The following is a 26,659-nucleotide window of genomic DNA, read 5'->3' as shown; positions in this document are numbered from 1 at the left end:
ACATGCCCTTTCACTTTTTACATGCCCTTTCACTTTTTACAAAAGCAACATTATAGTACTCAAGTACGACTTTTGGGTTCTTGTGCGACACTGATTATTGTTAGTTTTTAATAAAATCTTGATACGAATCAAGTCCCGGCGGAGGAAGCTGCAGATTCCGAGCGGACCTGAACGCCTCGCAGGATCCCATCTTTTTTTTTAGGAGGGCTGATGTCATTTCAAAACTTAACTCACACTCCCGAGTCAACGCGGCGAGTTGCTCACCTCCTCTTCTCCTGTGAACTCCTCTCTCACGTCTGCCGGAGCGCACCGAAGAAGAAGAAAAACATCCAGGGGGAGAAATAAAGTAAAGAAAAAGACGAACACCTTCTTCTTCTTCCACCGGAGACGAAGCAGGAGTATTTTTTTTTACACCAGAAAAACCCCGGGACCAGAGCCCCTCTGTCTGCGGGCAAAGGCGCCTGAACTTTTTTTTTTCTTTTTCTTTTCTTTTTCTTTTTTAAACTTCAACCACAGAAAGAAAAGGGAAAAAAGAAAAATGAATCGGAGCTTTAAACAGTCACAGCCTCTGCGGACTACGGACTGTAACGCCGTGGAAGTGAAGAGCAAGGTGAGTGTTTGAGAATTTCAGCCTGTAAAAATGTGGACTTGGGGAGTAAAAGAAAAGAGTTCACATGGTCGGAGCTGGAGCCGCTCGGACAGACCTGCAAACCAACGACACACATTTTCTCCTCAGAGCCCTGGTCTTTTTTTTCTTCTTCTTCTCCTTGAACCATGCACCAGCTTCTGCACGTTTTATCTGTAATTTTTTTGCACTGATTATTTTTTTTTCTTTCCTCGCGTCCGATTATGCAGATTCGGCTCTTTGCATCTCTGACACGAAGCTGATGGGGGGGGGGGAAGAAAACTGGTCTGACACTGTTTCCCAACAATTTTGTTACAGCGGAGGAGGTTTTATTATCTGCTGATGGGATGTTTCTGCAACATTAGTTGCGTTCACTGCCCGCGGGGTTTTGAGCTGTGTACTTCAGAGCCCGCTCGTTGTTTTGAGTTTTTATCAGAGGCTGCATAAATTAAAAAAAACAAACAAAAAAAAGGTTACCACAGTTATCCAGCACTGATAAGGCTTATGCAATTGAGAATTCGAACAGACGTTTCAAATCTTTATCAAATACATTAGAAGTGATTGTCAGCAGTGTGAGATGAGTTTGTTTGTGGTGAGGAGCATCCCGGATAAACACATGCCACTGTGTCCAAACCTGACCACAAACTGCACAAACACTCCAGCTATTTAAAGAATGGCCTCAACCTTTCTTTCCCCCAAATTCCATGACGATGACAGCCCAGAGAGGCATTCGCACGCATGATGTGAGTGTGTGCACATGTATGGAGGTTTCGAGCTCCTGAGGCACAGATGACATGCCAAGTTGAGATGGAGCAAAAATGTCCAAGAGAGGTGACTCAGTCATGCCAAGAGGTCTTTCACTGGGAATGAATCTATTCCAGGTTGCTCATGGGGTATATACTTTATTTATACTTTTGTTATCTTTGGGTTCGTGGGTGGGTTTCTTGTTTGTCCCACGGTGACAGGAGCGGTCACCCTCAGAGCTGTAACCAGGGATTGTTTGTTTGTGGGTGGGACTGAGACACGCCAGGAGCGGCGTGGCGGGACCGGGCAGGTTTTTAACAACGTCATCATCACATCGATGCCGAGCTGACTCACTGTCGTACGACGTCACATGTTTCCCTTTTTGGATCGGCACTGTCATTATGTCATTTTTGTCCCACTTTTTATTAGAACACAATGACTGCGTTTGGTTTCGCGTCACGTGCCTCTCAGTGACAAATAAATAGCCGGGCGGTGACTAAATTTGGAGCATTTGGTCCAGTTTTAGCTGATTACACCAGAGTGACAGTTGAGAGCATTTGAATACTTGTAAAAAAAAAAACTGTCTTATCAAGCTGCTCCGCTGATGTTGAGTCACATTTTGTATGTGATAAGGAATAATTAGGAATTTCCTGAACGCAGCACGTCCTGTTCCACAGCATGAGACGAAACCAGAACAACAGGTGAAAAGACCCTGGACCGACTCTAACGACTGTCTTCAGTATCGATTCATCTGCCGTTTATTTTAATGATTAAAGGTGCGGTGTGTAGAATTTAGGTAATTTTAAGGGCAGAAATAGATGTATGATATTTATTATCATGTTTTCATTTGTGTGTTATCGCCTGAAAACTATTAGGTTAGTGAGTTAAGCGAGGGGTGTTTAGTTGGTTGCAGTCTTCAGCGACACTGCTATAAGCTGTTAAATCTCATGCTGTGGACCTTTTTTGATTGGTTAACTGTTTGGTCAATGAGACACCCAGCTAATTGCAATTTCCCAGAGCCTTTTGTGCTGTTAAGAAATTGTCCCTTTTTGTCCAACCGACAGTCCAGAACCCAGAACTCAAAATGGGCTCTATCGTGGGCTGAGACTTGTGCCCCCATCCAAGTTTGGTGGAAATCTATTCAGTAGTTTTTGTGTAATCCTGCTCACAAACCAACAACCAACAAACAGACGGACATGGGTGAAAACACAACTCCTTGGCGGATGAAACGAGGGTTCCAAGCAAACAGCAACTAGAAAAGTCACCTGATGTGTGCAAAATAAATCTGTTTACTATGAACATTTTAAAAGTGAGACTTGCTGGCGGAAAACTTTCAGATTCCTTTGCAAATCCCAGCAGAAGTTCATCTGACTAACATTTCTTATTAAAAAAACTTCCTGTCTTTCTATCAGACGCCCAGCAGACTGAAACTGAACCTTCAGTCTCACTGAAGCCAGCTTCACATCTAGTTATCTAGAATGAGTCAAAGGGAACGGACTTATCGCAGCCCAGCTGCTGTTGACGTAAAATTTCTAGTTGTTTAAGAAGAGTTGCCAGTCTAGAAATGAACCCCAACATGTGTTCAAATGTTCCAAACCCTTAAGAAAAACTCAATCAAACAGTAGTTGATGGTAAACGTTCAGATTCACTGGATTTCAAAGGAATGATATCGGTGTGTTTGTTGTGTGTTTAGTAAGGTGCATGTTATGTTCCTGGTTCTCACTGGTTAACGTTTGGTTTTCTCAGGGGAAACTGTTCCATTGATAAGCTTATCAGTGAAAACACTGGAGGTGTCTGGCTGCCTGTCGGGGAGCCTCGGCCAGGAGCTGGTTTCACTCACTTAAAACTCTTATCAGAGGCAGAGAGAGTATGTCGGGATGTTGGGGGGGTTGTTGGGTGGGATTGTTTTTGTTTGACTCACTCTGCCCTCTCTTCAATTAATCCACTGATAATCTCAGTTTGAGGCCTGATAAATCTTAACAGATTAAGTTGGACTTTTATTGATCAATCCTCCAAAATGCCACAAACCTGCAGGCGATTTCTCAGGTGAGTTGTCCCTGATTTGGATCAGCGTATTAGTTAAGGACAAAGCCAGCGTTGGCAAAAGACGCAAAGGCAGTTATCTTCCATGTACTCCTGTGTGTCAGAGTTTACTGTCTCCAGACGTGTTTCAACCTGTTGACATCACTCTTCCCTGCAGGAGGACAGGTGATGTCATGTTCGTAGTGATATATTCTTAGGTTAGGAGGCCCGTGATTAATAATAATGTGTTCAGACTTGCTCACGGGAGGGCCGCGTTCTGCCTGAGAAAACAGATTGTTCAGCCCGATCACGAGGCGAAGAGAACGTTCTGAATCGGGAGTGATGACGCGGCGTGCTGATACGGAGAACTCGATTTCGCAAGTCAAGTGTACCATGTTGAAGTCACGCCGCGCTAATCACACTTAATGCGTGTGCAGGTTTCACTTTCCCGATAGTTAAGTACACCTTCTGATCGCAGGCGAACCCGTTTGTCAACTTCTCGTGGCATCTTTGAATGTATGTTGAGTTTTAATAGCTGGAAGTTGCGTGCTCTGGAAACGTGCGCCCGCCTCCGCTCGCCTTCAGTGAATCTGGCAGCGAACTGCACACCCCCCTGGCATCCCCTCAGTCTCCTAACACGCCTCCTCTTAAATTCATATGTTGTCCTCTAATTACAGAGTTGGTTAATGTATCCCCCCCCCTCGCTCCTCTTCTCTCCTCCCAGTCGGTATACTGCTTCACTCCTCTGCTACTCTGTCAGCAGTTTTCCCTCCCTCCCTCCTCTTCCTCCTCCTGCTCCATGATCATCTCCTCTCCTCCGCTGTCAGCTTCCCCTCCGCTGTGAGCTGATGATTACAGTAACAAAAAGCACCTTAGTCTACAAATTACCACTGTGATTCACACACCAATTGTCTCTTGTTGCGGTTAGTCGAGCTGCGCTTTTGTGCCTCAGTTGTATCTCCTCCTCCTCAAGTCCATTCTTGTCTGTGAGTCACATGATGACCCCGCCGTGACCCTCAGCCCGGCTCTCATTGGTGGTTCGGCGACCTAGCCTGGAAAAAAAGCTGTGGCACAATTGTTCAAGTCTGTGTTCACGTGCGTAAATGGTGGGCGGGAGGTGGGGCTGCCTGCCACTGTCATGTTTAAACTGTATGCTGAAAACAGCTTACTCATCTACCTGTATTGTTCTATTGTACAACTATCCTCTTCCCCTTTCCTGCTGTTTTCTTGGTCACTGTTACACGTGATGAACAATTGCGTTTGTTTTTCTAATGACGTGATCTTAGTAGTGAAGCACTAAGTTCTACAGGATTTACACCAGGGAATTCTTTAGGTCAGACGGTTAGCCACCAAGATGCCAATGCACCCCTTCTTCTGACGGCCTAAATAGCAGTCACACTCAATTCACATTTTTAGGTAATACTCAGATAATGACTGTCTTGGAAATCGTTAATGAGAATATTGATACCACTGTCATGTTAGTACGCCAAATGTGAAGCTGCAGCCAGCAGCTGGTTAGCATAAATAGGCTAATGAAAACAAGGAGAATCAGCTAGCCTCAGTCAATCCAATGGTAACAAAAAATGTCTGATGTTCACTTACGCTAAATACAAAGCTAACAATACAGCAAGCAGCTACTTCGCATAAATACTGGACATTTGGAGATACAGCTAGCCTGACTTTACCAAAGTTAGCAAAAAATCAAAAATGTTATTAATTAACTAATTAACAAGTAGTAAATGAGGAGATTCAAATCTGTTTGTTGCCTATAACCATTTAGCTTAACTTAGCATAAAGACTGAAAACAAGGGGAGACAGCTAACATTAGCCTGACTCTACTCAAAGGTAACAAAAAACCTCTCAATTGATGATCTATCATTAAGTGAGAATCTTATTACCGTTGTTATACTTTATACCTGTTATAACTGTCTGTTCAATATAAGGGTACAGACAGATGCCAGATAGCTTAGCATACAGAATGGAAACGGGAGAGCAGCTAGCCTGACTGTATCCAAAGGTAACAGAACCTCTGAAACTCACTGTTTAATCGATTAACTAGTGTTAAACGAGAACATTGATGCCACTGTTTTATCTTTCGCTTCAATATGAAGCTACATCCACCAGCCGGACAGCTTAAATTAGCATAAAGACTGAAACACCGCTAGCTAGGATTCAGGTGTTGATGGCATTAAAAAAAAAACAGAAAAGATAGATATTGTAAGATGCACATTAGTGAGATTCAGAGGTCTAGATAGGCCATTTTTTGTTGTTTTCAGACAGAATCAAGCAAAATGTTTCCTCCCATTTTCAGTCTTTTTGTCATATTTTAAGCTAACCTGCTGCTGATGTCAAATTTCAAACTGTTTCTGTAAATATAGGCATTTAGTGTGTGAAAAATGCCCCTGCTCTTTTCCCCTAAAGGTTGATCTTCAATTTCATATAAGCACATACATTTTTATGATTTTTACATGTTGTTGAGTACTCGAGATCTGCTATGCTATCAAATCATTTTTGCTGTATTTTTCTGCAAATGTGAAGCTCTTCCTGTGTTTTTGACTAGGGCTGCTTATGATTAGTGTCATTATTGATTAATCGGCAGAATATTTTCTTAACTAACTGATTTATCGTTGGTCTATAAAACATAAGAAGACAGTAAAAAATGCCTAGCATCATGTAAGCCAAGGGTACAAGGTGACAGCATCAGGTGTGTTGTTGTGTCCAACTAATAGTCCAAATCTCTCAAAATATCTCCAAAATATTACATTTGCTACGATGTTAGACAAGTAGTGACTTCTGACATATGAGAACCTCGAACTATTAAATGGTTGACTTTTTGCTTTAAAAAAAAATGACGATAGATAAGCTCTAGTGTTGACATTTCTTTAATTCATCTATGATGAGTGTAATATGTAAATGTTTGAACAATGCTCGAGCTGCACTGATATCAGTTTAGCAAAGTTTGCATTTTACTTGGAGACTGCCTTTCCTGTGCAATGTTTTACATAAGGTCATGACCACAGCTGTGACGGAGCCGAGCCGATGTCCACCCTGTCAGTTTTATGTGTGCCAGTCAGATGGCTCAGATAAGTGCACGAGGTCGGACATCCTAGTTTCCTCTTCCTGTTTGCTTGTCCTGGTAACTGTCCCCTTTAATGGCCTTCTCTCTCTTTTGATCTCCATTTCCGCTACAGTATGGGGCCGAATTTCGCCGGTTCTCCGTGGACCGGGTCAAACCCGGAAAGTTCGAGGAGTTTTACAAGCTCATTCTGCACATTCACCGCATCGCCAACATGGAGGTGATGATCGGCTACGCTGACGTCCACGGCGACCTCCTGCCGATCAACAACGACGACAACTTCTGCAAGGCGGTGTCGACAGCTCACCCGCTGCTCAGGATCTTCATACAGAGACAAGGTCAGTTGTGTGGCAAGCGAAAATCTTTTCCTCTTTTTCATTGTCTCTTAATACCAGTTGGTAGTTTGGCTAAACGTTGGATGGATATCGAGTTTTCAGATATCCTGCGACTGGTAAACCCATAAAAACAATCATCTATTGGAATAACTGTGGCTGCAATTATTGTGCTGACTTGAACATAGTTTCCCCACAGAATATTTCCTCATCCAATTATGTGTTTTCTTCCCACTCTGGGAACTTGAGGCCTTTTTGTTTACTTCATGCAAGGCTTTTCTGTGTGTGTCTGTGTGTGTGTTTTTGTGTTTCCTGCCCTCTTATTGGCTGGATCTGTCTCAGTCTGTGTCTGTCTGCCCGGGTAAGTCCTGTGTCTTATCCAAAGGAAGGGCTTGCAGGCAGATGATCTCACACACACACACACACAAACACACACGCACTGCACACACACATGCACACAGGCCGGTGCCTCGGCAGCCCCATAGAAAATCAGGTCATTGAGCAAAGCCTGTATCCCGGCATACCAGACATTACTGAGAGACAAAAGATCTGCATGAAAGAGAGACTCCTTACTGAGCTCCCTGCGCTTGTGTGTCTGTGTGTGTGCGTGCGTGTGTGTGAGTGTGTATTTGCTCAAAGACAACACCACGGTACCCTGAATGGGAACTAGTCCTGGTCTCTCTCTCATTGATCCCACTCTGGAGTGGGTCTTGACTGACTGCCAGCCAGCCAGCGTGCATACAAATGAATCTGTCACCATTCACGTCTATTCATACCCTCAATCCTTCGCGGAATGTCCCTCCGCCTGGTTGTGTAATGAACATGTACACTCCAGGGTATTGTTTTTAATTGTTGTCCGGTGGTTCGAACACAAAAGCTGGCCGCAGTGCGGAGAATTATCTTGTTGCAAATTTCGAGCAAGAAATAGGGTTTGGATATTGAGGAGGCCCCACCAGACTCTCCCATTGTGTTATTCACTGTCCTGAGAGCTCATATGTCTGGAGCTGAATTAACTCATTGTGCATTGGCTGATAAGACCTCTGCCAAGGATGTTCAATATGGAAATTAATGTTTGGGTTGTTAATTAGCTTGCTTTTTCAGGATGTAGTTTTTTTTTATCTGGAACTTATGAAACACAAATTTGTGCGCATTTTTACCTTTTGATGCAAAGACGGCAGGCCTTTTTAACGTTTCTTTGCACATTGGAAGTCTCTCGTAAGAGCAGCAGTTTTCTTGTAGCAGTCAGTTCAACCGAAAAGAAATTTGTGCTTTCCATTGTGTACAAGAAAACACTGATTACCGACATCTTTATATTAAGTTAGCATTCTACTTCTCTTCCCCTCTTTGCAATAACACACGCAGATTGTGACGTGGCTCATCTCACGTTATTTATTTTTTTTCAGGACACGATCGCCTCAAATGTAGACAGGCTTGTGAAATATATGGCATTTCCTGTTTTGAAATAGACACTCTGCTTTTTCCCCTACCATATTCATTTAATTCATAAAAGTGTAATGATTTTGTTTTATGCTATTGGCAGAAGTTTAGAGATTAGTTTAAGCGTAATGGACTTGCTACACTAAAGGTAACCTTGAGCTTGTCCGTATCTTACACATCAAACTGTTTTCTCTCCCAGTGTCTAAAAAAAAAAAAAAAAAAAAAAAAAAGTCATCAAGCACCAGAGGAACTGACCCATGTTGGGGAACAGATCCAGTGGCTCTTTACGAAGGGGCTTATGTGACGCTGTTGTGGCATAAACATGACACTGATGTGGTGATGTGGACTGTTGTGACTGATGCTGAAGCAGTCTGAGCATCTTAAGCCTCACTGCAGGTCTATTGTTAGTCTCTAGACAAAGTGGTGTGTGTGTGTGTGTGAGTACCTCATGTCTCAGAGGAGCTGCTCGGTATGGCACATGCTCGAGAAAGTATGTGATAATGACTGTATCAGTCAGTACCAGCCTGTTGGTACAGGTCACCATGTATCGTCTCCGTCCCGGTCAGCAGACCACCCGGGATGAAAGGCCTCACACACACTTAAAGGCACTGTGACTCACCACGCGGTCACAGAGGGGACATTCTATGTTACTTAAACTGGACTACTCTTTCTTTTGGATATTAGTGCACAAAGAAGAAAGCAGGTTTTATGGATTGCTCCCCTGACAGCAGAGAGCTCTACAATTTTCCTTTTTTTTTTTTTTTTTTTCCCCTGTCTCCTTTTTTAAAAAGCAACAAAATCGAAAATGTGATCTCAGACGGGATAAAGGTTGTTACAATGAGTAAAGTTTGCAATTGTTTCAAAATACGTTGCCACATAGAACAAAATGCTAAAAAGCCCAAAGTTCATGGATACATTGTACAATAAAAAGGCTCTGATGAGAGTTAACGATGAAAGAAAATCAGATGCATGACGTGAAGGGGAGGAGCAGTAGGACGTGTCAGTGTTTGGAACCAAGTTATTCTTTTTGTTGATTTTTATCGATTAGTTGTTAGGTTTTTTTAAATAAATTAACAGTGAATGTCCATAATGTCAAGTGTTTCCCATAGTTTAAGATTATGTCCTCAAATGTCTTGTTTTAAATAACCCAAACATATTTACTGTCATAGAGGAAGAAAAAACACATTTTAGAAGCTGAAATCAGAGAATTTGCCCTTTTCATATCACAATGTGCAGGTACATTTCCTGATGTAACAACAGGTCTTTTTGAAGTGTGTGTCTGTGTCTGTATGTGTCTCTTTCATCTACCTGACACCCCCCTTCCGGGCTTACATTGCCATTGTTACTGAGATCACTTGAGCGTGTGCAGCAGTTTTGTGGCAATCCAGCAATAATCCCGCAGATGATACCTGTTGCTCCCTTTGGGAGGTTAACTGCGGCTCGTCTAAGGATGACTTCACCTCCAGAACAAAGGGCTCACCACCTTGTGGTTCATTCACAACAATACACAATAGCGTATCAGCTTACCGTAGGTGATTGCACAATAATGGTCTACAGGCAGAGCGAGGTTTGGTATGTGAGCCAGGAAATCTACTCATATTTTGAATGTGTCAGAGACACTGATGACAGGAGACAAAGGGATTGTTGTATTTTTTTGTTTTGGGTTATGAGTAAAGGAAAACCAAAAGATTAAACTTGCTACAATGCCTCTGGCTGTTTTGAAGTAACTCATTCTGTTTTTGTGAGAAATCGATAATGCTCCTTGCAAACCTGGCAACAGTTTTAGTAGGAAATACCTCTTTAGGGCTCGTTTAGCCACTTAACTTGAGGTTGCTCGCTTAAATGCATTTAACGTTTAACTTCTACAGACTTGACAGTTGCCCACAGATAATTTAGCAGTAACGTCTTTTTTTGTATTGGTTTCATAGCAATTTTAATGTCAAAGACCGATATCCTCATAAGAGATAATCCTCTAAAGAAGTGCTTTATTGCAGCTGCATAGCAAGTGTCACTTTGGGGCGACCGTGGCTCAGGTGGTAGAGCGGGTCGGCCTATGTTCGGAGGGTCGGCGGTTTGATCCCTGCCCGGCCAATTGGGTCATGGTTGTTGTGTCCTGTGGCAAGACACTTCACCCACCTTGCCTCGTGTGAATGTGTATGACTGCTGTATGTGTGAGGTGGTGGTCGGCTTCCGTCAACTGTGGCTACTATCATAGTTTACCACTACCAGTATGACTGTGTGAATGAATGGAACCCGGAACCCTGTCAGGCGCTTTGGGTGTCTTGAAAAGCACCATACAAATCCAATCCATCATCATTATTATTACTTTGTCAGCCAACTATTAGTAAGTGCACCGAGCTGGAACATTTTTTTCAATTGGCATATATTTCACTTTAGTGGGGTGCAACAACATAAAATGTCATAGATCTGGTTGTGCTGGCAGTAGAAGGAAGCCTTTTCGTACAAGTGTTAACATAAGAACTTAAGCTACAGGCGTTCTGTTTATTATTGATGATTAACACATGAAAATTAGATGGGGAGAAAAGTTGATTCTTTCACCATCGAGCTATGCAGGGACATTTAAACGGAATGAACAATTGTGTTGTTTTTTGTTGTTTTTTCATTATCATATTGTGATGTCAGAATAAGTAAAAAATGTCTGTCCCAGTTTTTCACAGTTCAGTGTGATGTGTTCAGATGTCCTGTTTCTTCAGTCCCCAACCCGATGGATATCGAGTTTAATATAATATAAAGCAGGGATGATCTATTCAGCAGCCATTCAAACTTTTCCCTTCTTTTTCCCCCATTTTTTTTTAAATGGACTATGACATAAAAAAGACAGGGAATGTCTGTATTTTAGAAGCTAAAACAGCATTTTCTGCCATGTAATGGATGAAAAAGAATTATTTTAACAATTAACCCATTATCTTAAAGGTTGTCTGCAACAGTCTGCTGCTTCACAAAAGGTGTTCTGGCCAGCCCACAAAGTCAAAACCAGCGGCGGAAAAATACCAGTTTGCAGAGGGGGGTGGCGAGAAGTTTAGTGCTGGGACACTTCTCACAACTACATTTCTCTCGCGGTCACAATCTAGCACGGGGGAGGGGCGAGCAAGTGATGGGAAGAAGTGGGACGCATGAAAAGATTTGCGAGCAAAGAGGAGTGGAGTGAAGCTGCTCTGTGTGAGGAGGTGGACTCCTTGTCCTTGGTCCCAGTGTGTGTGTGTGTGTGTGGGTGTCTGTGGGTGTGTGGCGATTGTAATGGTTCAGTCATGTGTGGTCAGCTGATGATTGATGTTGGGGTCGCATGAAGCCAGCGAGTTCTTACATGTCGGAACAAAGGGGAAAAAAATAGGATTGCAAGTCCAGTATCCCCGTGTTTATCTGGAGGAACTGCTGCTACGAGCTAACGTACCAACTGTTCATTCATGGTCTGCCTCTCGTGCAAATTGATGCAAATTGGCGCACAGATAAGAGGGAGTGAGCGCTGCCCATGTCGTTATTCCAGGCAAAGATAACTGGGACAGGAAACCGGCCACTGGGCTCATGGATTTCCACGTTCACCACGAAGCCAGCGATCCCCGTCAGAAGTGAAAAACACTGCACAGAGTATATCATATCTGTTCCCGCGAATGTATTTCTGGAGCCTGCGAATGAAGCGCCGAAAGCTTTAGGCGCCGGCAAACTGACACCATCCAGCAGGCATTGGTGGCATAGTAACGACCATAATGGTCTTGTTGATTGGTCTTTAATGGTAGTCTATGGAGAGTGGAGGACAAGTGGGGTTCAAGTAAGGATTCGTGAATTAAATTTGATTTAAATTTCACCTGTAATTACGCTAATGGTGGATGAAAAACGGGCTCGATCCAAGCAAAACACAGACCTGATTTTGAAAGCTTGGTTTTCGGGGCGCTGGGGGGGGGGGGGGGGGGGGGGGGGTGACTGAGTTGTTTTTCGCAGACCTGTGCCAGCGCTCTGCACACAGACTAAACTTTAAACAAAGAGAAGAGACCCCTGTTTGGCAAAGGGCTAAGAGTTTAAATAAATAGAGCGCAGACGAGGTAGGCCAAGGTCGAGCCCGTGCCGCTTCGTATCGAGCACGCTGGGTTTCGCAGCTCCGACTGCGGCCGTCCACACCTGTGAAAACTAGAGGAGATATCAGCATCGGCCAAGCTAAAGAGAGATGTGGCACGGCAGCACAAATACAAAAATGTGCTGGCAGCTGCGCCAGTAAGAGCTGACATCCAGACCGGTGCTGTTTCTCAACAAGCTGGAGCGCACAGTCGCTTGGAGATCAAAGAAACAAGAGCGTTATTAGATTTCTATGGCTGCCCCGACTGTCTGCACTTTGATGGCTTTTGGCTCCTTTTGGCTTTTTCTTTTTTCAGTCAAATAGAAACTTGTTGTTTAGAGGACCGAAGCTTGCCAGTCTGTGAATAGAGGGTCATTTACACAAACAAATCAGTGGAGTAGAGCAGCAAACTGATACAGCGTGTTGAAATCATATTTAGGAAGGCGTCCCCGTTCATTTAACTGTCGACATCCAGACGTGACTGTTCAGTTCTAATAAGGAAATAAAAAAATGTGCAGAAGAATAAATAGTTGTTTTCTTCGATTCGAGAATAAGGGTTTTGAAAGATAAGGCTTTATTGATTCCTCACCAGGGAAATGAACTTGTTACAGCAGCTCAAGAGTTGTAAGCAGAGAGGAAAACAGGGATTCAGTGACAGCAAAGAAGATACAATCGAAAAAATAAAGATGAATATTAAGAATAACGATTTTTCCATCACATACAGATCAGGCCGACACAGACAATTTTACAAGATAATTGCACGTCTTAGTAATATTCACATGGTGTGTGGCAATATACAAAAAAAAAAGTTGAAAAATCTAAATGTAATTACAGAAAAATTTGCATTATAGTCTTTTTTTTTTTAAAGAGAATGTTTTGCTGCATATTGTATTTTAGGCTATCAGCTGTGTATAGAGATGTTGGGGGATATGAATGATGGTCAGAGATTTGACCTTGACCAGACCTCACTGGATGTCTCGCACTGTATGGCCCCAAATAAATAATCATAACCTACAGCAGTGTTTATACTCTCCAAGAATGGCATTAGGATCACATGAAACATTTACACATATTCAATCATACGCAAACAACACGCCCCTCTCATCCCAACCCCCCTGCCGGCTATACACATGAACACACACACACACACATACGCGCACATACACAAACACTCCTCACAATAAATCCTGTATTCTCTGCTGGTTTCCCCCCTCTTCCCCTTCCCCTACCAAACATGATGTTATTATTTCTGGATTTTGGTTGGAGATAAACAAGACCACACAGTGGAGAGCTTGAAATTAAATAAAGATGTATATCAAGATAAATAATTAAATAAAAACAGAAATGGTCACACTTGTCAAAGAGATGTCATAAGACAGAACATTTCATCGAATGCCTGAAATGGTGACAGTCCAAATGTTGGATGGGGCTGGAGAGGAAGTCTGGTGGGACAGTGTTTGTTATTTTTGTCTGGTTTTCTGGTTCAGCCGAAGTCCATTCGTTTTTCAAATTTTAATAACGTCTTATTTCCTCTCATAAAAGAATAAGTTTGCAAGCGGACGTGTAATTTATTCAATTCTCATGAGTCGCGTTGTACTCTAAGAAACTGGAATTCATACGGCTGTATTTTCAGATGCTCTTTTGTTTTTCTGTTTCGGGGGGTTTATCACCTCATCGCAACGTTCTTTCCAATATTTTCTTATCAGTTCAGCTTTTGTTCTCCTGGTATCGATTCTGACAACGTCGATTTAGGGTTTCCGCGGATACGCAGAGCTGATTTGATATCGGTGCCGCCTTCTTTTTTCAAAGTCTAAATATGTGTACGTCTTTGTGATGGGGAATGTGATGACGCATACGAACTGGTTTGGTTGCATTGTTGGCTGGCGGCTGATCTGATAGATAAGGTCAGTATTGGCGTCAATACCGATCCAGTGTATCAGACCGGTGCATCCATATTTACATATTTTATTACTTTAAATACAATTTGAGGTTTCTTAATAGAGAAGCTGTTATGGCTCCATCTGAGCCCACAGACTCTGCTGTGTTTCTCTCAGTGTTTGTGCTTTTATTGTGACTGCAGGGACCCTGTCAGCACATCTGGCCACTCTCACACCAAGGCCATAGGGCTTTGAGAACACGTGGGTTTGTGTGTTTGTGTGTGTGTGTTTGTGTGTGTGTGTGTGTGTGTGGTTATTTGGTTTGTGTACTTCTGTCTACATGCCCTGATGGGATTGTGCACCGCATGTGTCAACATGCCAGTGCTCAGTCATGGTAGCTGCAGGTTAAATCTTTGACCCCGTCGCATTTGATCCATGTCGACAAGAGGGAGAGCCACCTCAGTAATTAGCGTTGGCTCTTTTATCCCACAGCGACCTCACAAAGCTGATTTGGTCCCTCGGACACTGGATTAGAACAGATCTCTTGATTAGTAAAGATAATTCAGAATTTGTTCATCCCAGTGTGCAGCTTGTTCTCTTCTGTCGTCGTTACTCATTTGGTAGATTATAAATGTGCATGCCAGCCATACCATCGAATGCCATGAGAGGCAGAAAGCATCCTTTTCCTCATTACAGAAGTTCTATTTTGGTCGTGTAAAGGCACTGCCTCGTTGCACTGCCTAAGTGTGCTTTTGTGACTCCCTTTACACAACATCAGAGTCATTAAGAGTGACTTTGAGTGTAGCCGGGGCTTCCACTACCCCGAGTCTTTGTGCTTGGTACCAGAAAGTGTCCTCTGGCTGTGCAGTGAAGAAGCTTGCTAAGTAAAAGGAATTGCTATGGAACACCAGGCCGACGCACTGCCTACTGCAAAAGAAGACGGCAGCTGTCAGATACAGCCCATCTTTCTGTTTTCCTCTCTTATGCTTAGTTACATCGCCACCTTCTTATGATTCTCCTTTTCTTGAGCACCGTGGTGAGTGTTCAGTTCCTGTCAAGGCTGTCTGATCATCTCGGTTCACGTTCAGGAATGCTGCTCTAGGTAGCAGCTTAGACAGATCCTCATTCTTTTGGCATTAGGGCTCAGGCATGACTCAGTAGTCAAGGGCAAAGGGGGAGAAAACCACGGTAGACAGTGGGGAGTCAGCCTGACAGTAAGAAAGACAGACCGACAGGCGGAGGGAGGGAGGACTGGGCAGGTTGAGTCCACCTCCATCCTGTGGTCTGGCCGTTATCCTCTTGTTGCAGCCTGAGCCAGCAGAAATCAGGACTTTCCTGAGGAAGAGGAGGAAGCCCGTGCAGGCAGAGATGGCACAAGCAAATGTCATGCTAGGCGGACAAAAAGCCTTTTATTAGAGCTTCTTGTAAGCTTTAGACGGATACTTTGATGACACATCTGGGTCACATTCAGAGGGCAGCGGCCGCATGGGAAAAAGAAGCGCCTTTTGTAAGTCGTCTCAGGCAAATGAGGTGTTTAAAGGCCTCGTCAGCGTCAGGGATTTTTTTCCCACTTGCTCCGTGAGCGCGTCTCGCAAATAAATCCTCGCCTCCGCGGGGAAAAGTTTCTGCACCGTAAAACCTTTTTAGGTAATGTGTGTGTGGGCTTCTCAATAAAAACCCGTGTGTGGCCTCTTCCCCTGCGCGTCTTCAGACAATGCCAGCCGTAGTTAAAGTGTGATGGAGATGCCGGGTGCCTGCCAGGAGCGGGACACGGCAGCAACAGCCTCGTCTGACAGGGGAGCTGCCTCTCTTTGTGCGAAGCAGCTCGGACGATGCCGTAAATAACGTCAGCCGACACCAAAAAGAGACAAACAATTCCCGCGCCCACACTAAACACGCAGCCGGATACCAGCGTGCGCACACACTTCATTCCATTACAGCTAATTTGTTTCTTGTTATGTGTTTGTGAACTGAGTCATCTTTATAGTAATTGCACCGCAGAAGTCTTTTTTGCATCACAAATCACAGCTGACACACACACACACACACACACACACACACATACACACACATTCGACCCTTCCGTCTGTTGTTGAGGCGTAGGAGGAGAGGTTCTGTGTTTTTTAATTAAACTTGAAGGGGCTGTTGTGTTTGGCGAAACTATATTGGTGTTTGTGTTTCCTAAGTCCCCCCCGCTTTCATTTTGGTTTACGACCCAGCTTTGAACTCCGACTCCGCTCCCCCACAATGAAGTTTCCAGACATTGTGGGACAGGAGTGTCTGTTTCAGCCAGAGGCCCTCCCTCCGTCGCCTGTTTGTCAATTTTGATGGAATAATTTTTTGCGTCTTCTTGTGAATTGTTAAAAAAAAAAGAAAAAAAAAAAAGTCACCCTTCCACCAAAACCGCTTAAAATGTGCTCTTCAGTGTTTGACGTGCATATTTCCTGAGGGATGCAGCTGATTTGCAGGTCATATTGGTAAAAATGGAGTATAAACACAGCTGCTCTCGATGCAGGATTGCAATCACACCTCGGCACATTTTCTGTTATGACTGCTCTGATTCTCAAAAAGCTCAGTGGCCGAGTTAAAATTGACCTCATCCTGCCTCTAAATAAGCCCAGAGACGCGGGCGCTGGAAATTGGATTCTGGATGTGATGAATATAGCCGGTCCTTCAGGGACAAACAAACAACTTCCTAAGCCGCCACCGCCACCAGAACGGCCACTCCTCAGCAGCATGTAGCTTCAAAAGAGAAGAAAACAAACTGAAAAACTTTGGTGCCGTATTTCTTTCTCTTGGTTTATGGCTTGGAAGTGGAATGAGATCCTGCGAGGTGTTTGACTCTGAGTTTCCAGCTGTGTGTGTGGGGCTTTGTGTGTCTGGTTGTTTGTATCGTCAGAATGAGAGGCATGGCTTGTTTTGAGACTTCCCTTGATACTTGATCAAATTAGCCAGTGACTCATCTGCTTATCCATAAATAATGATTTTACTTTATTTTAGAGCCATTTTTAGAATTTTACACTTGCAGGAAAACACATTCTGAAATACAATTCTGGGAAAACAATGTTTTTTTTGTAATGTTTGATACAATCAAACCAACTTTCAAAGAGTTGTAGTTTCTGTCTCACAGTTGGATAAGATGATTGATACCACTCGTATTTGTTTGTTCAGTATAAGGCTGCAGGCAGCAGCCTGTTAGCCTAGCTTAGCATAAAGACTTGAGATAGGCTAGCTTGGCCTTAGTGCAATGACTTATGGATTGGTTGTCAACTATTAAATTAATGATTGACTATTTTGATAATTGAGTGGTTTGAGAAATGTTATAAGAAAAGGGAAGGAGGAAAAAAAAAATGTGTTAGCGTTGTCGTGATTTTAGCCAACTTCCTGTCTGTTTAACAGTTAGCAGTCAGTCCCTCAAGATGAATTACTTTTGAATCAACATTTTGGCATTTAGTCACATGGAAGAGGCAAAAAAGTACTTTTTGTAATAATCATTCTCATAAATTTTTACGTACATCTTTCTCCTCTTGGAGGGTTTGAACCTAGTTCTGGAAAATACAGGATGTCATTATGTTTTCACGACAGATGGAGGTATTAACACACATTCGATCAGAAAAGTACTTCCTGTTATGACACAAGTAAATAATATAAAACAATACCCTTCAAACACGACAGAGACAACACTAAGAAATGGTTCGGATAAGAGTCTGCAGTGGAAAATTCCCGGGCCAAGTTTAGAAGCGAGCCATGAAAGTGAGGGAAGAGGGTGAAGATTTTGGGGTTAGAGAGAGCGGGGGGGAATATGGACGCTGGGTGGATGTTTAGTGGGTTTTGCGAGGGAGGAGCCGCTGGTTTGTGCAGAGGCAGCTCGCTATGAGACTGCTCACTGCAGTTCCTCCTTAATTACAGCTCTACTGGAGAACAAGGCCAGGCACGCTCTGTGTGCAGCACTGGAAATCTCACACCAATTCACACATGCAAATGCAACGAGCGCAAGGGCAAGCTCGAGCAAATCCTGTGAGGAAATCCTCGTTTACCTCACCTTATCAAGCATGTAGGTCAGCTCGAACAGGCTGTTATTGTCAGCGACGTGAATATCACATCTTCAATCTGTTTGTCTGTACTCTTTCGCAGTGTCCTCGCAATATCTGAGTGTTTTTTTTTGGTTTGTTTCACATGACTCACCATCTCCATCTAGTCAGAATCTTCTTATCAAAACAACGGCATCTACAAACTCTCTTGCGTGTTGAGAAATGTTTGGTAGCTAGCACAACATCAACTTAGCATTGCCTCTGCAGAGGGTTATTTTGGGAGTCCATAATTACAAAGTAGGGACTGACTTTGCTTCTCGGATCACCCGCAGCAAACACACTCGCCACTGGTACGGTTGGCTTCAGACAGACCCGTCCAGCTTACTTTGGATTAAAGGTTTCTTGGTTACAAAGCCCGGCTAACTGCTGGTACCTAGCCTAAGCTTTAGTTAAAAGGTAACTCCACCAATTTCACACATTGGAGTGTGTTGGTGAGGTCTTGGGGGAGTACTACTGCATATGTAAAAAAAAAAAAAAAAAAAAGAGTAGTATATAGCCTTTTGTGGCTCAAGAAGAGGCAGCATTTGATCCGACAAACTAGCCCGGTGATGTCACTCATTGGTTGCATTGTGGGTAATGTAGGTGCCAGGAAGCACTGCGCTTCTATAACGCTGTTGGTCTGATGGACCATTTAGAGACAATTGTAGTAGGTACATAGATTTCGCCTTTTTAATTTATTCTTCTCATTTTCAAAAACTTTTACCTGCATTACTCAGAATGCAATTTAACCGATGAGTGACATCACTGGTGGCAGTTTATCAGATGAAATGCAGTTTCCTCTGGAGCCACAATAGGCTTTGTACTACTAACCTTTTACAAATGCAGTACTCTCCAAGATCTGTAGACACACTTTAATGTGTAATATTGGTGGAGTTACCCTTTAATGATTGTAAGAAGTTTCTTGATCTGCATATTTCCTTTTGAAATAAGTGGTTTGTTGTGCACATGGGATGTGCTGAAGCCATAAATAGAATACATTTGCAAACGCACAAAAACTCCTCGTCCCTTGGAACCAATCAGATGTTCTCGACCTCGTGGCATGTGATGTCATTCATTTTCCCTGTTTAATGACCCTGGTCAGAAGTTCACTGCCCCAAGGCAGAAACCATCCAAATCCATTTAACATGAAAGCCTGTGCAAACATGGGCTGCATACAAGTGCACTTACTGTATGAACTCTGTGTGCGTGTGTGTGTGTGTGTGCGCGTGCATTTCTTGGTGTTCTGAAATCATAACTAGACAAACTACATGTGTGCATTATTCACTAACATGATCGGCGATACTGCTTGTTCATCCTAAACATACAATTATGCCTCTGGCATGAAAAAAAGACATGTTTGTGTGTCACTTTCAGTAGACACTGCAGCGTGTTTTCCTTGAAATAGTCTGATCTGGTCTGCTGAGAAGGAGTTGACTGCTGCTTTAGGGCTGTTTACTCATCTGGTAGTTCCCCTTGTGGCCAAACCACACTGGTGAAATAAGGAGTACGTTTGTTGTTGTTTTTGTGTCTGTGTGTGTGTGTGTGTGTGTGTCTTTTTAAAAGAAAGAAAAGGGGGTGCATGGGTGCATTTTAGAGTTATTTATTACTTTTTCTGAATTTTAACATTTTTCTTCTTTTTTACATCCAAGTGATGGTTGTACTTTGTCATCATCTGAATATTTTTGTTTTCTACTTGCATGCATTATGCCATTTTATATTTTGTCTGTGTGTGTGTGCTCCAGGAACAATTACAACCAGCTAAAAGGCCGAGTGTAGCCATATATAGGTCATGAGGCTGAAACAATGAGACAAGCTGTCATGCCCCTCACCAGTCTGGCCGTTGTTGAGCCACACTGTGTGTGTGTGTGTGTGTGTGTGTGTGTGTGTGTGTGTGTGTTTGTGTGTACAGGACTGATTCAATTGGCTGGAATGGAGCCAAAAGTATTTATGATTGGCTATTACAAATCAGCAGAGCTGGCAATGAGCTTAACTGTAGCTAACTTAATTCACGTCAAAACAAATCTCTAAGAGGATCTAAAGCACACGTCTCATCTGTGGCTTCTTGTCTGTGGTGTAATTGATTACTCCTGAAAGAGTTTCCACAATCATCAGTTGGTCACGGGTCGTTTGGCTGGTCTCTCTCTCACAGCTGCATTTTGTTTCCTACATTTGACTAATACATCACTGAATAGTCCTGCAAACTTAGATGTTTATACTTGATCGAGCAGTTATGAATCTTTCATTTCTCTCATTTTAAGTGTTTGTCTAGAAAAGGAAGGAGGAGTGACAAAAGTGAACGACGACAGCAAAATCAGCATCAAAACAAGCTTTTGCGGCCCCTATTTTTCTTCTTTTTTTTTTTTTTTCTTTTTTCTTTTTTTTAGCTAAAGCTGTGCTCTTTGGTAAAAATCAGCTCCTGAACTCTCTCGCAGATATTCAGCAGGCATAGACACGCCCAACGTGAGAAGATGCTGCCCCTTCTCCCAGCCTCCCCTCACCCCCTTTCCAGAGATGTGGGCCACGAGTTGGTGGTTGAATCAGGCCAACTCAGCAGTTCAGGATAGGAGAGGAAGGAAAAGAATGGAGGAGGGGAGGAATGAGCCGTGACTCTTATCCTGATATGAATTGCGTCCCAGAGACTCGCCGAAAACAATGGGCACTGACAGCTCAAGTGGAAATGCTCCCACAGACAGTTTTGACATTGTGTGTGTGTGTGTGTGTGTGTGTGTGTGTGTGTGTGTGTGTGTGTGTGTGTGTGTGTGTGTGTGTGTGTGTGTGTGTGTGTGTGTGTGTGTGTGTGTGTGTGTGTGCGCGTGTGAAGAGGGATAGGCTACAAGGACTAGATGAAATAAAACACAAATGGAGTCAGTGGACCAAAGCAGGAGCAGGAAGAAGAAAGGATATGTGTCACCACACACAGGAAGTGTTCTGTTATGCTGTGTGGTTGAGCAAGACAGGGTGTTGGTGTCTCAGGTGCAGCGGAGGACAGGACCGAGGCCTGTCCGAGCTTGCAGAGGATTTACCAAATCGCAGCCGGCGAATTGTGGCCCTCACCTGGAGGACAGGAAGGAGCTTTTCATTGACCCGTGATCTTGACTGAATAAAGGAGCGCTGGTGTTCATGGCAGAGTGGAAGTAGCATCGAAAAACCTCTTAGTCTTCTTTCAAAGGATTAAGAGGGATGAAGTCCAACTGGATCAACAACAAAATGGACAAGAAGCCAGGGGTTTTCCATGCTATTATAAGGCTTAGGTGCAGCGACCGAGCCCTTTGGGGCACCACATTAGCCAAGAATCAAAACTAATACCCGTTTCACACTGGCCAAACAACCCAATTTCTTTGAAGAATTTACCAGAGACGGCGTATGAAGGTTTGTAAAGTTTCTCCTAACGCTTCAAGTCTCACAATCTAGTGGGGTTTTTTTTTTTTTTAGAGGGAGTCTGGTGACTTTCTCCACTTGTGTCAAAGAAGTAGCAATGAATTCAGTGTAAATGGCAAGATGAGTTCAAACAGCTGTTGGGAGGTACAGCGTAGTTTAGATTGGGGCGCAGACAAGCAGATAAATTGGCACCAGTGACGTCACTCAGTCTAAGTTGCATTGAGAGTAATGTAACACCAGGTTCTGAGAAGGTCCCCAGGTCTGTCATTGCACTCCTGTAAAAGTGTTGGACTCATTATGGATATTTTATAAACGCATCATGAAGATTGATACAGCATATTCAGAGATGTAGCCTTTTTTTTTTTTACCATTTCCTTTTCAAACCCGGCACCTACATAACCCACAACGCAATGCAATGCACCTATGAACACACTTAATACTTAAAATTGATGGCATAACCCTGTTAAGCTGGTTGTGCCTTGGTTTTTCTGTTATCTGCGCTTTCTTTTCCGACTTTTCGTACGCAGATAATTGTCCAAAAATGATGTGAAACTGCATATGTACGCCTGTGTCTTCTACAAACACTGGAAGTTCAGCCAAAACTGTCATTGATTTGTCGCTAAACAGTGCACACATGACTCTCAGAGCTTCCCACCAGACAAAGGTGTGAGCGTGACTGTGTGTTTGTCTGCCTGGATGGGGATAGAGAATGATCTCATTCAGCTTTTGAAGACAACATTTTCTCTGGCCACTTATGAATCGAGTTGTGCTGCGATGGATTATTTTTCTTGCCCACAGTGTGAATGAGACGAATGTCTCCAGAGGCCACTTCATAACAAAGGATCACTTTTCCTGTGGGTTGATGTAAGACCTTCACAACAGGGCGTCCTCTGTGAGACGGACGATCTTGGCCCTTTTCTCACTCGTTTTGTTTTCCCGTCAGCCGGCAGTTTTTATACAGACCAAATCAAAATTGGCTCCGAGGCAGTATCAGGGGTCGCCACTCTCTCTATCTGCCTGTTTACAGAAGGAAATTTGCCAATTTTCAAGTCTGCGTGTTTTGTTGACTTGCTTGGTCATCTCATTTCCTTACCTGTCTGCTTGGACGTCACATCCGCCAGCATTTCTTGGCCTGCATGTGAGTGTGACGGCAAGAGAGCCGGAGAGATCTTTATCCTCCGTGTCTGCTTGTCGTCTGTCACATACAGCCGATAAAAGATTAGAAAGTGTCCGCAGCTCAGATTAGTGGTGAAAGTCTGACGAGGGATGGAGATGGAGGTAACAGGGGGAAAAAAAGACAGTAGAAGAAGTCATCCAGAGTTCAGTTGGGGTTTTAAAAAAATTTGAGATCCGACCCTGGTCCACATTAAAGTCTAATTGGGTTGGGTCTCCTCTTACTGGTACAGATCTTGACTCAGTGTGTCCATAACTCAACCAGAGCGGATCTGAGACTAATCGGTATCAGCTCTGATAATATGGTACGTAATAATCACAGCAGGAGAAAATATTAGCCGACATAAAAACATTTTATCAGCCTCGATGACAGTTGATATTCACGGATATGAAAGAGGTTAGCAGGCGATTATCTTCTGTCTTTCTGTCGCTCTCGTCTTCAGCATGTTTTATGATGGCGCAGAAGGTGAAAACAAGACTTCAGTAATCTTCATACAAAAGTTTTGCAATAAGTTTCTATAACTTTACATTTGTTTTGTTTTGTTATTGATGCTTTTTAACCGACAGCACAGGGACAGTCTCCTTATTTTTGTCAGTTTGGGTTGCTTTTCGGTTCGAGTCTAATTGTGCTCTGCTTTCCTCAGATCAGGTTGTTGGGTTCATGTTGATTTTCCACAGGTCCTAGATCAGGGGTTCTCAAAGCCTCTGATGACTGAGTGCCAGATCAGAGAGCCAGCATGCGATTGAGGGCTACACTGGGAAAATAACAGACGTAAAATCCCAAACCAACAGTTTATTTATTAAACATTAAGACGGCAGAGAGCATACACAACAACAGAGATTCGTCAAGACGGATAAGCCTTGTTGAAACTGTTCAATCTTTAAGTGTTATTGTCTCATAATGGCCTTAAGCTTGAAATATCCTGAGCGCCACATTGCACCTACAGAACACCTTCATTTGTCCGCCGAAGTCTGATGAAATAAGAGTTGTTAAAGTACTTAAAAGCTCCTTTTCTCAACCGGCCATACATGTTGTTTATGCTATTTATTTTTATGGAGTAAAATTCTCTTTAAATAAGAAGGATCCCTTTAGTACTGATTATTATTTTCCAGAATCTGAGCTTGACGGGGAAGGCTTGTGCTTGAAGTCAGTTAATCAAGGGAAGGGATAATACGGAAGCCCGGAGAGTCAAATATAAGATTACTAAGGTACCTCCAGAATCCTTTAAAACAATGGCAAAACAGGAATCAAACCCAGAGACGAATACGTAAAACCAAAAAGTCTGCAGATGTCTTCTTTTTAAATCCATTGCTAATGCATTTTTTTTTTTTTTTTTTTTTTATCGTAATATAACCACAGAAATGTGATGCGTCATTTTCTATATTTGGCATCCAAATACATTCATATGTTTGCAAAATACACAGAGAAGACGTGTTTTTGCAAGTGTCTGTGGTTTACTTCAGTTCAGTTGGTTCAGACAATACAGTGAATGTCTCAGTTCACCAACTCCTCCACGTCAACCGCTGCGTTCACTTCACATGTAGGTTTAGTATTTTTAGCTCTCCCTTATGTCAGCATGGTCACTTTACATGACAATTCACTGAACGCATTTGCCGCTTTTAGTTAAACGGCGTGAATAGGTTCTACACTTGATTGTTCGTGCTCCTAACTGTAAAACTGTCCGAACAAACGACTGCAAATGAACCATATTCCAGAAGTGAGTCCACATGAATGATAATTCACACAGGACCCATAAACATTGTTCTCTTCATTAAGCAATGTGAAGCAAATCCAATTGAGAGCAAATCTTTTTCAGCCCGGGGCTCGTTAAACTTGATTTGATGGGGCGAGGAGGCCAAGGGCCTGCCAGGGTTGTGTTTCGGTTTGTGAGTGCTGAAAGGAATTGAGTTTATACAGCAGTCATTATTATCTTAGTAGTAGCACTATCTCTTCTGTAGCAGAGTACTTGATTTATATAAGAGAAGGTGAATGTAGAAAGAAGCACAGGATGTCCGGTTGTCTTGTTTCCTCATAGTTTAGGGTCATCCTATAATGTCTTTCTCTCTTTCTCTCTATCACACACACACACACACACACACACACACACACACACACACACACACACACACACACACGTGGACTCTGACACAAACAGAAGGCCAGACAGGTGGCAAGAACACAAGTCCAAATCTGCTGCTGTGCCTGAATCTATCCCCCCCCGATTCCTCCCAACATTATTTGTCATATTTTGTAAGTTTTTATATTTACACTTGAGTCTCAATTGTTCCCTTTTGTAATGAGAAATCTGCCCGCTGGTTATAGCTCAGCATATGTGAAGTAAATACAAAAAAAAAAGGCCCAAGATTACTTTTTTTAAACTTTGTATTCCACAGCGACATGTATTTATAGCTCCACATGGGTAGAAAGCGGCGAACGCAGCCCGGGTACCTGTGGGCCAGATGGCAGCGGAGACTTTGTGGAGTTTAAATCAACAGCATGTGTTTTCTTGGTTCGGAAACATGCATATGATCAGCAGAGACGCAGCTGGATTAAAACCAGAAGCAGTAGTTGGTTATATTCAAGGGAACGAACGAGGGAGGAAGGATTGTAGACCCCCTCCTCCGCCCCCCCACCTCCCTTTTTCTTGATGGAGTGGAGATTGTTCCTTTTGAGAAGTCGCAGGAATGCAGGACCTGTCTACTCCGTCGCTCTTTGATGTTCCTCCCTCCCCTCCGCACACACAGGTTAATCTCCTTGTGTACGCACACACGGTTTGAACACCTTCTCTCTTGGTCTCAACCTCTGCTCTGATTTGGTCAAACAGTCCGCGCGCGTAATTAATAAAGTTGCCAGTGACGTGTGGGGTCGTGTCTGTCGGATACCTGCAGTGAATCTTAAACCTGCGACTCCCTCGCCGCCCCACCCAGCCACACAGGCAGAGCCAGAAACGGAGCAGACAAGGCAGCTCCATTTAACTTGTCCCAGATGTGCAGCCCGGCCCCTGTGTGCCGCAGTAACTGCTAGAGAGAGAGAAATGAGTGCAGGGAGTGAAGGAATGGAGGGTGGGGGGTGCGTGCAAAGTGCTACCCGGCACATACATGCATGCAGAAGTTTTTTAGGAGGAAAAACTCCTTGCGGGCTGTTTCACCTGAGACTCACCCGATTCTGTTCCGACTTTTCTAATCCCTGACTTTAAAAAAAATAAAAATAAAATGTTCCACTTTTATCTGCGGGAAGCGTGAAGCAACAAAAAAGGCAAACATACAGATGATTGTTGGTCTTTGAAGTCTGCTAGTAAGTTAATACGACTGTCCAATCTCAAGGCTCCTTTTTTTTACCACCTGCTTTTGTTACAATCAGATTAAAAGATCTCCCACAGAAATCACTGGTTCTGAAACACCTCGTCAGTAGTCCCGCTTTTAATTCCTTGACTTTGTGACATCACACTACGTTACAGAGTCAAGTTTGTGTAATTTATGCCAAGCAGCTAGTTTAGCGCGTAAGCTCTGTTATTAGCGGTGCTGCGTCAGGCTCTCCTCTGACCAATCAGAGCAGACTGTGTATTTGGGAAGGGGGCCTTAAAGAGACAGTACCTAAAACGGAGCACTTCAGATGAAGGGGGAATACAGAGCTGCAGAACTGGACAGTATGAGAAAACTGATGTGTTTTTTGTGCATTAACGCATTAGAAGTGGTAACACAAAATGAAATCATGAACCTCAAAATGGGCATAATATGTTTCCTTTAAGTAAAAGTAGTAGTATAAAAACACAGTAACAGTAAAAGCACAAATATACATTTGTTTCTATGCACCAAGTATAACAAAGCATGCAAAAGATCACAGAAACTTGCAGCC

At 43.2% G+C, this 26,659-nt stretch overlaps 1 protein-coding gene across 1 annotated transcript in view; it reads left to right on the top strand.

Moving 5' to 3' along the window:
• The first annotated feature begins 215 nt into the window (after positions 1 to 215).
• The window catches only part of pard6gb (par-6 family cell polarity regulator gamma b), a 37,216-nt gene continuing 10,772 nt past the window's right edge, over positions 216 to 26,659 (top strand). The window contains exons 1-2 of the mRNA XM_030412188.1: positions 216 to 610; positions 6,583 to 6,805. Of these exons, the coding sequence (XP_030268048.1) occupies positions 539 to 610; positions 6,583 to 6,805 (295 nt within the window). The 5' untranslated portion in view covers positions 216 to 538. The remainder of the gene's footprint in view (positions 611 to 6,582; positions 6,806 to 26,659) is intronic.

The sequence above is a fragment of the Sparus aurata genome, chromosome 3 (genome assembly GCF_900880675.1).
Source record: "Sparus aurata chromosome 3, fSpaAur1.1, whole genome shotgun sequence".
NCBI classification, from domain to species: Eukaryota; Metazoa; Chordata; class Actinopteri; order Spariformes; family Sparidae; genus Sparus; species Sparus aurata.
This window is presented reverse-complemented; position numbering and strand designations above follow the sequence as displayed.